This window comes from Polypterus senegalus, chromosome 16 (genome assembly GCF_016835505.1).
Source record: "Polypterus senegalus isolate Bchr_013 chromosome 16, ASM1683550v1, whole genome shotgun sequence".
Classification (NCBI taxonomy): domain Eukaryota; kingdom Metazoa; phylum Chordata; class Cladistia; order Polypteriformes; family Polypteridae; genus Polypterus; species Polypterus senegalus.
In genome coordinates this window covers 29,507,385-29,520,232 of record NC_053169.1, presented here as the reverse complement: position 1 = coordinate 29,520,232, position 12,848 = coordinate 29,507,385, and the positions used below count along the sequence as shown (strand labels likewise).

Genomic DNA, 12,848 nt, shown 5'->3' with positions numbered 1-12,848 from the left:
AGATGAACACAACTGCTTATAAAGGTTTTAAGAATAACGCAAAACATGCGAATAAGCCCACAACTGCCTGCAATTACACTTCCACCAAGTATGAGACATGCAAAGTATCAGCCACAGAGGTTACAGAGTCAAGAGGTCATGCATTATGCAACTTATAGTAGAAGGGTAAAGAAAGCCAATAAGCATATGCCTATTAGCCTCAAGGTTCTGCTAACTATTCATGATGCAACATCTGGTTCACTGGGGAGAGAGGAGTGAATGTACATATAAATAAGGGCATACAAAACATCACACCCCTGCAATAATTTACAGCCTTATCAAAGTAAGATAGGAGCATACAAGCTTGAGATGTGTTACTAGGAATAACATCTTAAAAGCGCACACTATACTGTAAACATTGTCTAAGTGACACAATGACAAGTGTAACTATAGTGCCTTATTTAATTCAAATTCCGCATCCTTTGGAGTGACACATCAATTCAACACTAAAAAGTGGCCGATTGCCCCCTTGAATCAAACAGTCTGTTAACGTATTTAATATTAAAATTACTACAAATTTAAAAATAAAAAATTAAAATGGGGACATACAGAGCAGGAACAGACAACTTGCCTAACAGCTTTGGGATTAACCTTTCAAACAAAACTAATTGGAGGAAATTACTTATTTGTGCACAGAGCTGACCCCTGGAAGACAACCTTTCATTCCTGTAATCTCTTCGGCACTGTTACCTCCCCTTACTCATGGAGCTTCAAACAAAGAGGAGACATATCGTCTGCCAGCAGTTTATTACTAAGCCTTTTTAAAGTGTAATACTTCACAGCATGCAGCAGATCAAAGTGTAAATCTAAACGGAAAATGAATATTAATATATGAATACTTGCATAAATTAAAGGCAGAACGTGTGTTATTCAAAACGAGCTGTTCATATTTTATTAACCTATCACTCTAACTTCCACAGACATTCTTTAGAAACATATTTAAGAAGAAAATTGCAGGCAAAGAAACGACCCTATTTAAATACGTAACAAACCCAATGAAAGGTTACACCTCACCATGGGGTGTGATATTGGATTTTACTAATATTTTGAGACCTTTAAATGGCAAAACATACAGTTTATGGCCTCCAAAGTAAACCTTCTCAGTCTGTGATAAAAAAAAAAAAAAGCTGTAAAGGTTACCTGGTACCTGTCTCTTCATGTAAAGTGTTATTCAACATTTAACACTGTTTAAGGTTTTATACATACGAACTTGTACAATATTAAATGGCAGACACATACATCAATTTCCTTCCCAACTAAGGAGGAAAGCCTCAACAACTACCACCATGTCAGACACTCCTTAACAAAGCACTTGTGCTTTTTATCTATGTCATACAGTAATACAGCAATTCTGCATGAATCGTAATCACAAAAGAGTAAGAATAAAATGCTCAAAAACAGAGAACACCACACTCCAACAATGCTGCGTGAAGTACAAATGATCAGTTAAGATATAAAGGTACAAGACCTGGCAATGGGGGGCATTTGCATCTCTTGTTTAGTGTGCTTTGTTTTTGCTCCTTTCTTTATACATATCTGAACATGCGTTAAGACCATATGACAATACCTAGCACATATAAACAGATATCTGTACGCATACAAACATATCTAGACATGTCTACATAATCAGCTTTTTTTTTTACTAGACTTCTCGTATAGAAATTTTGGCATGATTTTTATGGCCACATGCCTTTCCTGGCACCAGATCTCCTCATTTATATATATTACTGCATATTATAATACACACACAAAGCTCCATACATGACAGTATTATGTTGCTCAAAAAACAAAAAGACAAGTGTTGATATTTGTAATGTAGAAAAAAAAAAAAAAGCAGCAGACGGATTGAGTTAAAGGATGACTGCTGAAAGATTGTCAAGATCAAATAGAGACAGAATTGCTTCACAAACTTAGGAAAAGAATCATAAGACTCCTGGGGAGCAATAATATTTGACAGCAAGAGTCATGGCCAGAATTTAATAACATTTCAAGTCCTGGCTTTTGTCTGACTAGTGTGTTATTATACAACACTATGCAGCACATGCAGACTGTTATTTGTGTCCACAATTGCTACCACAACATCAAAGGTGTATAAGACAACTGACATATTAAAACGGATATATAGATATATAGGTATACATATAAAAATTAAGAATAAAATAATCACATAATGATGTCGGGAGTTAAAAATGCATGTAAGGACAATGAGCAAATCCACATTGCATAAGTGATAAGTGTTGTGAGGATTATACATGATGTGAACACATTATATGAAATCTGTGTATATATTTGTTAGATATTCTATATGCATACATATATCTGAGATGAGACTTTAGTTGAGATGGCATCACAGCATGTGAAAAATATATTTATTGCTGATGATGAGATCATGGTCTCTTTTGATGTTGTGTCGATATACACTACAATCCCAATTCATCCGACCACAGAAACTTTACTGACAAAACTAAACAAACACCACGCCATAACAGTACGAACTTCCATTTATTTGGAAAATATTATAGACAGAAAGAAGGCATACCAATGGGATCTTAGTTATCAGGACTCTTAGCTGAACTGGTTATGTAGTGATTTGAAAGCACAATTTTAATTCAGTTCAGTCTCTGGCTACGCTACATTGATGACACATTCATCATATTAAAAAGGGAAGGCAGCCTTGCACTTTTTGATTAGCAATTTCAGTTAAGGATTGCAGAATTAGTTGGGAAAAATAGAGAAAAACCACTGGAAGGACAGGTACAAGATTTTGTAGGTTGCTGCTTGTTTTGGCAGGAACATCGGGGTGGGGACTACAGGCCTCTCCCTTCTAGTGGGCAACAGAACTTAAAAGGGCAAGACTGGTATTTTTCCACGTTGATGCTATTTATTCAAAATCATATATACATATATTAGTTTGCCATTATTTTCTAAAGTGAAGTATATTTTGTAAACATAAATAGAAAATCTCCTTTTTCATTTTGTAATGGAGCTGCCGATTATCAAGGTCCCATTGTGTACAAATGTCTTAACATTTACTGAATATGTCAATTCCCATTACTAAAAAGATACTGTAAAACAAATGATTTATGCACTTGTAAAATACCCATCAAGAAATGACAGGCTAAAACAACATGAAATAAAAGGTAAAGTTTTATTTTATTTTATTGATTCTTCAGGCTTTGTCTAAAAACATTTTTGGTAAATACATGATGGTCAGAAAAGACAGTGCAATATTTCCTTGTGTTGGTGAAGTGGAAGCAGGCAGTTTAGTTTTCAATCTCTCATGACAGAAACCTTTGTGTAACAACTCTGTGCATCTTACTGAGATGCAGTGACTGGCAAATGTACAGCATTTCTTTGACTCTTGCAGTTTTTCTGCTGTTTCATTTGTTCATCTTTGCTGGCATCAATCTCATTACCTGAACTTTGGGTTTCTGACGTCCATCTGCAATTTTTTTTTGACCGACTGTAATCCTCAGGTTTAATAAGGTATTCGTTTTATGTCAGTAGTACTACTTTGAAGGTTTCCTGTGATTTTTTTTTTATAAACCCTTTCATTTCCTCCCTTCATTGACTTCTTCTGTCTGAAATATGAAATACATGGGTAATGGAAAAACACAACTGCACAGACAGACCAAATTATATACACGCAGACCCTAAATTTTGCTGTTATTTTTGTTATTGCCTGAAACAGAGAATAGTCTGTAAATGTACAAACATCAAGACAGAATGTTAAACAATTAAACTAAATGTAGAATTTGAGGAGTTTCTAGGCCAGAGTACATTGATGAAATTCATGTTTTGTTCGGTGTTACTTACCAAAAGTATGAATTATAAACTTTAAATCACTGTCAGATTGGAGAAAAAAAACAAACAAAAAACCCTGATCGAAAAATCTTTAAGAATGACGCCATAAAGAGGAAATCCCAAAAATCATTTATATAAAACCATAATATCCATTTCTTTTAACACTAAACATTGCTTGCCAAAATTTACCACGTGAAAACCTCGTTCTGTTTCCTACACCACTGGTTTAGATGTGGGGCGGCCTGGGTTTGTTTCCCGGGTCCTCCCTGTGAGGAGTTTGCATGTTCTCCTCGTGTCTGCATGGGTTTCCTCCCACAGTCCAAAGACATGCAGGTTAGGTGCATTGGCGATTCTAAATTGTTCCTAGTGTGTGCTGGGTGTGTGTATGTGTGTGTGCGTCCCCTATAGTGGGCTGGCACCATGCCCAGGGTTTGTTTCCTGCCTTGCGTCCTATGCTGGCTGGTAATGGCTCCAGCAGACCCTCATGACCCTGTAGTTAGGGTATAGCTGGTTGGATAATGGATGGATGGTTTAGATGTGTGAAGAATTAGATAGACGCAAACTAAAAATACACACTTCATGCATCCAAAATAATCTCAAAATGGAGTTCATATGGCATCATATTTTGAACGTTACCCACGTTGATGGCCTGTCTTATTTTTCTACAACTTAAGCGTCCCTAAGTAGAACTGTGTTGCACTTACCCACACTCCTTTCCATTGACACTTGCTTTTTTTGTATAATAAATATCACAAGAGAGAGTTTAAGGAGGAAGCGGAAGTAAGTTTAATATGAACCAGACGTGCAGTAAAGGTCATAGTGTCTTGTGTAAAGCACAATAGACCTAATTTGAAATGTATATGCAGAATTCACACATAGCAGTGTCTGTGTTTATACCTGGAAGTCCATTTTAATAACTAGTGAGTGAATTGTTCATTTGCATTTTCTCACTGAAATATTAAATTCTGTTCAAAAGCCACCAATAGTGCAATAAATCTCTAATCTACTACACTTACACATTGTTAGAGTTCCAAAATATGCCTTTTGAATGTTTAAAAAAAAATAAGTTAATCAGTGCAATTTCATCTTTTATTAAGAAGTCTTCCAAATGCTTAGAAAACAGGAATAATCAACATCTTTTACTTTGAAACTTAAAAGCAAAAATTTAAAAGTACACATCTAGAAAAGCAACCAGAGAGGTTTTTACTTGCACATAACCAGCACCTCATAGAAGGCATAAACTATTTTTTTTTACTATTTATACTTCAAACTGTGTTTCTAAGAAATTCATGCTGGTGTTCAATTGATAAGAACTACTGCAATTAAGAGAAGCAGTGGATCATGTTTTACTTATAGTATGTAATATGAATTTCGAAGTTTAAAGATGTCCACGTCCAGGAAGATTACTTTAAAGACATCTCATTTTCTGAAACCTCTTTAACTGATGACGGTCACAATGGCTGCAGGCCAAGCAGGTCAGCCCAGACTTGCCTTTCCGCAACTACAGTAGAGATTCCAGCTCTTTCTGGGGAATTCCCAAGCATTCCTGAGCCAGCTGAGAAGTATAACCCGTCCAGCACGTCCTGGGTCTGCCCAGTGGGATGTGCCTGGAGTAGCGCTAGGGAGAACCGCCCTGGGGAGACATCTTACACCATTGCCAAGCCACTCCAACTGGCTCCTCTTCAGCAACTCTACTCTGAGACTCTCCTGAATCGTGGAGCTTCTCTCCCTTGCCATGGAGTGTCAGCCCAGTCACCTCTCAAAGAAATCTCATTTCTGCTGCTTGGACATATAGTCTCAGGGCCATAGGTGAGGACAGGGATGTAGATCAATCGATAAACTGACACTTCCACCTCACCACCATGGACCATAACATCATTTAAAGAGCAGCTGATGCCACTCCAATCTGCTTTGACAAAAATATATCATATATATATCATATCATAATACCCCTTTTTACAACATATAAATATACTCATACCAAAGCAGCTAGGGGTGTCAGCAATGACAGTGGTAAGCATTGAAGTGGATTCATAAGACGGCAAATGTATTTTAAACCACCTCACAAAACACATTGATATATATACTGTAAGAGCAATATGAAAGGTAAGCCATTACATAAATTCAAGAAGCAATAAATAAATAAAACTAACTTTGAGCAAAAGAATACCAGTTTTAAACAGGGAAGAAATTCATGGAAAAAGTATGAAAGTGCCATTTGCCTCAATTATAAGTAAAACTGATATCAGTAAGACCTGAGAAATGTAATTGCAGTCAGTGTAAAACATTCATTTACTGTACATAAATCATCATCATCATCATTATTCTGGCCCATCCCACTTATATATTCAGTACTAGCTACTTACACATAACCATTTGAAAATCTATCACCTGCCCTTAGATGATTTAATTTGTTGATGTAACGGCAGAGTACTTTGGTTTTCTCCCAAGACAATACGTCATCAATGTCATTTACTGTCGATTACCAAGGGTTAAAACAGTGGCAAAAATACAGACTCAGATGTTTAACTGTAAAACATTCTACTGCATCATGCAAATAAAAATAAATAAATAAATACACTGTGCCCAATAATGCCAAGAATGCAAAGTGTAGCTTCACTGTAAATTTATGGATCACTCTATATGAAATCATAAAATTCAAAAACTCTCTAAAGTAATACCTGGAATGTCATTTGAAAGCTACAAAGTAATATTTGTTGCGTGACCCATTTGTTTTTGCAGCTGACACACACAGCATGGCTGTCTTATCCTATTTATGTACAACGAAGCTGCAAAGGTTTAAAATGGAGCAGTGAAATTTGGCAGCAACGGCAAACTCTAACAGAAAACAGAAACTAAGCTTATTTTATTTGTTAATAGCAGGCAATGGTTTTAAAACATGATTAAATGCTGGCACCCTCCCTCAAAGATTAAATGCTTTTGCTTTCAACATAGGAGGCAGATTGTCTGAAGCTATTTTACTAAGCAAGTAATTAAGTCCGTCATATGTACACCATGAGAAAATGTCACTTCACATTACGAGTTCTTGTGGCTGTGATGTGTAGCTTGACACCATATGAGATCAAAGGAGGCAGCCCCATTACCTTGAAGGTCTTTCCGCAGTTTGCGCAGATCTTTTTGAAAATCTTCAAATTTCATCTGAGAAACCTGGAAAAGGTCCTGAGGTTCTGGAAGTGGAAAGATGCAGTTGTCTCGCCCAGCATCCTATGGCCAAAGCATATACCATTCAAGTTAGCCAATTAGCTTTCAAAAACAGTAACACTTTTAAACTACTTCATGTGATCTTTCATTCTTACATACACACAAGACTACATACAGTAACTTGTCACAAATGTACTGTTGTACTCGGTTTCAATAAATATTAGGGCATTTACTAAGAATATAAAAATCAAAGTTGCTGGTCAATCACACGTTTTTGGTTTATTAAGAATATAACAAGCAACATTATAGGTCAGTGATAAATAGACTAATGGTGGAATGCCTAAAATATTATCAAAAAAAATCAATATGTAATAATTGTGAATTTTCTTAAATAGTAGATTGAGTTAAGGTTGAGAAATTCATTTATGAAGTTAAAGGATTTCAATAGCAGTTTTTCAAGTCAGGGCTCAAAATTTCCAAACGAGACTCTTAGTTTTGTTAAAGCGGACAATCTAAGCACAAGTACAAGGTGGGGACAGTAAATCTGAGAAGCTTACTACTGGTAATACCAAAAACCCTGCATCCACAATAAAGGCAAACCGAGATGTAGAAATCCTTCACAAAAGCATTCAGTAAACATGCAAGTTTTAGTTCTGACTTAGTCTTCAACTCAGTTTTTGCCCATTGATAAAAGATCAGTGAATAAAATTAACAGATATTTACAAGTGATAATCTTTAAAGAGCTATCATGCTCTGAATAAGTATTGTAGCAAATGTTGGGTTAGATTATTCTGCCAGGAAAATGAATCTGACAAGAACACTGCAAAGGTGGAAGGCAAAATTGTACATCATATTCTAGGGCTTCATTAATCTTTACCTAATATCAAAATACAGTGACTAAACAAATCATTTATATAAAGTACCAAACCTGTGGGGAAAAAAAAAAATGGAAATCCTTGTACTCTAACATTTAACTCAAAATGAGACCCAATTTCTAATGAGTGTAAAGCTAACTTGATTTTGAAAACTATTATTACATGAAAACAATAATAATAATAAACAATAATATTCTCAAATGTACTTTGCTAAATTTAGGCGACTGCTCAGCCATATACAAATATAGTAAGCTGTTCACACAATTATCTGTTTATGGTTACAATACGTGATTTTTTTTATTTTCTAAAATAATAAATGTGTTTTCTTTCAAGTGATTTCTATAAATTACATTCAAACAATTATAAACTGTGGGAATTTATACTGAAGACTAAAAACACGCAGATGCAATCTAAAACATTTGAAAAGAATAAGGTTTTTTTTTCCAACAGGTTTGTTAAATTTGTTGGTAAAAGTAATTTAATCTTTACACCTGGTGTAGGTATAGTGGGCAAAAGAAATATTTTCTGGGATGTGAATATGATTAAATACTCAAACTGTCAAAAACTAATAAAAATATCTGCACAATGTGTAAGCCGAGTGAAGTGATAATAATGATGATAAGAAATACTTGCACTGTGTATTATTTTATAGCGGAGTCAATTTAAAGTAACCAGTGTTACCTTCCAAGTTGTGTAGGTAATGCATGTAGTCTCACGCCAAGTTCATGATCAAGGAGTATATGTTTATGTAAAGCTCTTTTTCTGTTCCTAAATATTTATATCATACTTGGGTGTTATTACCTTGCTTTCCTTCACTTTAAAAATTACCATGCTTTTGTTCAAAATGTTTGAAAAATGATCTGCTGCAGAATATGAGGACAAAAGTAAACTGGCTAAAAGTTGATCAGATGTGTTATGAAGAGGCACTGTTAAAGCGACTCAGCAGAAAGGGAGTCCAATTTCTGATCTAATCACGCAAGATTTAAGAATCGTGAGGAGAGATTTCTAGTCTAGAAATATACTTGCCTTTAATCACCATTACAAGTGACAAATCAAGGTTATCATATAAATCAAAACAGACTTTTTCTTGTTTAACCAATGCACGCACTTGAAGTCTATGGGGATATGTAGGCAGGCCTCCTTAAGCTCCAGAAGTACTTTGTGTTAATTGATTCAGGCTTAGTGCTACTATGAGTTCACGTTACAGAATGGGCCCACTCAAACACTGCAGACCGTTTATGCTGAAAGACATGCCAGATTACTTGGTAAGACTTCAACATGTTATCCAACAAGAAGCACATTTTTGAAGTCCATAATAGTCAACTGACTCAAGAAATTCTGTCAAAGCACAATAGTAGGAACCTTCAATCTTTACAATTAAACGTGAAAATGTAATGAGCAATGCATACCTCATCAAAATGTCTCAGATAGTATGATACAATGTATGACAAGAGACTTCTGCTGTTATCCTAGAAGAAAAGGGGAAAAAAAGCTCACTGCATCGTTATTTTTAAAAACTACTCTATCACTTTCACCTATAACATAACTACACACAGACATTTAGATTACAAGATCATACATTTGAAAAATTAACTATAATCTGCTTTAAGGGAAGAAGCTATATATACGTTTTTCTAGATTATAGTACTTACGCTACTTTTTACATCTTTGAGTTTTGGGAGGATGTCCAAAGCAAAACCATCTGCTTGCCCTCGGGTTCTGTTTCCACCATTCATAAAGTTACCAAAAGCTAGGACCAAACCAAGGATCTTCATGACACTATTAGTGCTGTATAAGGTCTACACAAAGAAAAGAATAAAAACCATTTGTTTTACAACACGTGCTAATGAAGAATAGGTAGATGTGCAAGTATGCACATAGAATATGAATTCTGAGTCTTTTTAAATCTTTCCAAAGTGTGGTTAAGGAGTTATCCAAAGCATTCATGTTTATTTAGAAATGCAATTTGGGATTAAAAAAATACAAATTTTAGTAACACATACAGCAATCACTGGCACACCAAAACTTGGAATTGAAAATCTGACTGCTATTAATGTTCTGCCTTTTACAATTCTCTCAATTGTGAAATAAGGAGCATTTTGTTCTATAAATGGCTACAATGAAAACACATTTGCTTTATTTTTTGCAACATATGTTTTTATTATATAATAGTAATAACCACAGCTCACTATTCATAATGGTAAATGCAGGGAAAACCCAGGATTGAACCCGGAAACCTCTTGATTCCAAGGCAGCATTTCTTACCTCTATACCAGCCATACCATTGGTATTTGGGCAGCAACATATAAATTGAATATTTTTTTTTCTCTTTGGTTATATTTTTGAATAAAGGCACACTTGTTTTGTTATACCTTTTGTGAAAGTGTTTGATATTTCGACTTCAATCTTCACACATTATACATTTCACACCTGCATTTTTTCATTATTATAGCATGATATTATAGCTGTTGTAGTTATGTGATCAACATTTCTTCCCTCGCATTTCCTGTCATCCCACTTTTACATAGATTATTGCAAACACGGAACACACATGAAATGCATGTACTCCAATTAACGATATATTATTTACCCCTATAAAGCTCCAAGCACCTCACACACAGATAAAAAGACTTGAGCTGGGAGAACTTCAGCTGCGTTTTTGGGATAGCAGGCTGCTTGTGCTGATTGACACATTGGCTAAACAAGGATGTGTGAGGGAATTTAAAGTGGCCTGGGATTACGATTTTTTTCATAGGCTTCAGGGATTCTAGTGTTAATCAGATTATTCGCTTGTAGTATAATACTCTTACTTAGGTTAGTTTCTAAATGTGCAGAACCTATAGAATTCCGGCAATGGATTGTGACAGCCATCAGTACTGATCATAAAATACAGTAGTATGTCATTAATATAAAGAAATAGTTTTTGTCTCAATCTACTTTCACGTTTCCCTTATTTGGGGTCTCCACTGTGATTCAGTGACGTATAACAATAAAATGTAAAACACTTCCAAAGGGCCTAAATACATTTTATGGGCACTGTAAATCCATGAATGAGCCAAGATTTCAAAAATTCTTACTGAAGGCAAGATTATTAAAAAAAAAAAGTCACCTAAATATTTTGTCTTTAGTGTTATTTATCAAGGTCCTGCACTACCCATATATTTATTTGAAATATTATAAAAAAAAAAAAAAAAAGACTTTTGCCAAACATATCCCCTTGGGATTAATAAAGTATCTATCTATCTATCTAAATCTAATAGAAATATTCGTCATCATACCATATTTTTGGATAATTTTAATTTGCTCTATGCATGCAAAGATATTTGAAAAAAATATCAATAAAAATACGTTGTTTGATGTGGTTTTGAAAAATGAAAATAAAATATCTGATACTTGAAGGGAAAAAGTCTACAGTTCTCTAGAGTAAGTTAATCAGAAATGACCACAACTTACTACTCTGTACTTACTGAACAGACTTTCTGAAGAATGTCAAGTTTTCTTATAATTGAGGCAATGCTTTCATTAAATGTTGACTGAAAAAGTATGCAAAAGACTCTTGCAGAAAAATTTGGTATTTGTGCGAGTTCATAGAGAAACCTAAAAAGGAGAAAAAAAGAACACAATTGTTAAGGTTCATTTAAAACTGGATACCCATCTGCAGTTATTAAAAATACCAGTGCAAAAAGGATTTTAATGGAGTGTTCATAACCATTGGTTTCTAATGACCAAGAACTATAATATGCTAATATATGATATTTCTTGCATGTTAAAATGAAGACCTGTTGCACATGTAATATATTTAAGTAATTCAAAAGAATTCAGTATTAGAAATAATTTAAAGTGGGTGGAGGTCGATTTGTTTTGGACCTAGTCTTGTTAAACTTGACTTGCTTGTATGGAAGGTTATTTGTTTTTAATAAAATCAATAAAATGTTAAAAAAAAGTTGAAGTTACTTTTTTATAATGAAACATGTCATCCCACTCAAGGAATTTACATTTGGTTCCGGTGGAAAAATTGCTAAAAGCAAATTCAAATAAAGCATCTGAAGTAAATGACAACATCGCACTAATGTGGCAGAATAATCCAGACTTCACAAACGCCAAATGTATTTATTTATTTATTTTTAAAGTATAACCTTACCATAGTATGAAAGCAACTGCTATAGCCAAAAAGGATTACAACCAGTACATATTTTAGTACTTTGAGAGCAAAGAGAATCAATTTGTTTTACTAAGCAAACAATATTAAATTTATCTATTGATAATCGATGATTTAAACTTTATAATATTTTTATGACTCTGATGATGTATATATAAATACACATATTGTATATACATATATAAATACATACACAGATTGATAGGCAAACATGAAAGGGCTTTTCACAGAGAATTTGCTTATTCACCAAATCACTTCCTCAAAATCTGCTGTGTGCCTGACTTAAAGGCAAACTTTTTCCCAGCACCCCATGATGCTTCACAAGGCCAGCCTGTCTTCACAGAGCTGTAGCAGCTGTGTTAGATGGGGCTGTCATATTACCCAATCATGCATTTTCACAGCTTTCACTCAACCACAAGCATACTCAACCTAACATTTTGTGTTGCTGCCTGATTTGTTTCATACATGTGTAAATATTTTTTGTCAATATACAAACTTCACTACTCATTCATTATTCCAGCTGGATTTGCACCCCACATGCATTTACAAAAAAAAACACTTTTTTTTTTTTCCAGTATTTTCATTCGAGGGGTACATTAGCTGACTATAATGAGATGATTAACAAAATACTTTGTTGTTCTGAACAGATTAATTTTATATTGTGCCGTCAATGCTAAATTAAGTATGTTATGGTTCTCACCATTTACAGCATATCGGGTAGTGACAGCCACTACGTCATTTCTGTCTCTGCCCTGAAGATTAGAACCTCATGACTGCGCTCACAGAATTCCACTTTTCGGAGGGAACAG

At 34.6% G+C, this 12,848-nt stretch overlaps 1 protein-coding gene across 3 annotated transcripts in view; it reads right to left on the bottom strand.

The window, feature by feature from the left end:
* Positions 1–12,848, bottom strand: part of fmn2b (formin 2b) — a 287,893-nt gene that overhangs the window by 102,991 nt on the left and 172,054 nt on the right. For all 3 annotated transcript variants that reach the window (XM_039737958.1, XM_039737959.1, XM_039737960.1), the window contains 4 exons: positions 11,348–11,477; positions 9,533–9,679; positions 9,290–9,349; positions 6,948–7,068 (listed from right to left, as the gene is read on the bottom strand). In XM_039737958.1, coding sequence (XP_039593892.1) covers positions 6,948–7,068; positions 9,290–9,349; positions 9,533–9,679; positions 11,348–11,477 — 458 coding nt within the window. The remainder of the gene's footprint in view (positions 1–6,947; positions 7,069–9,289; positions 9,350–9,532; positions 9,680–11,347; positions 11,478–12,848) is intronic.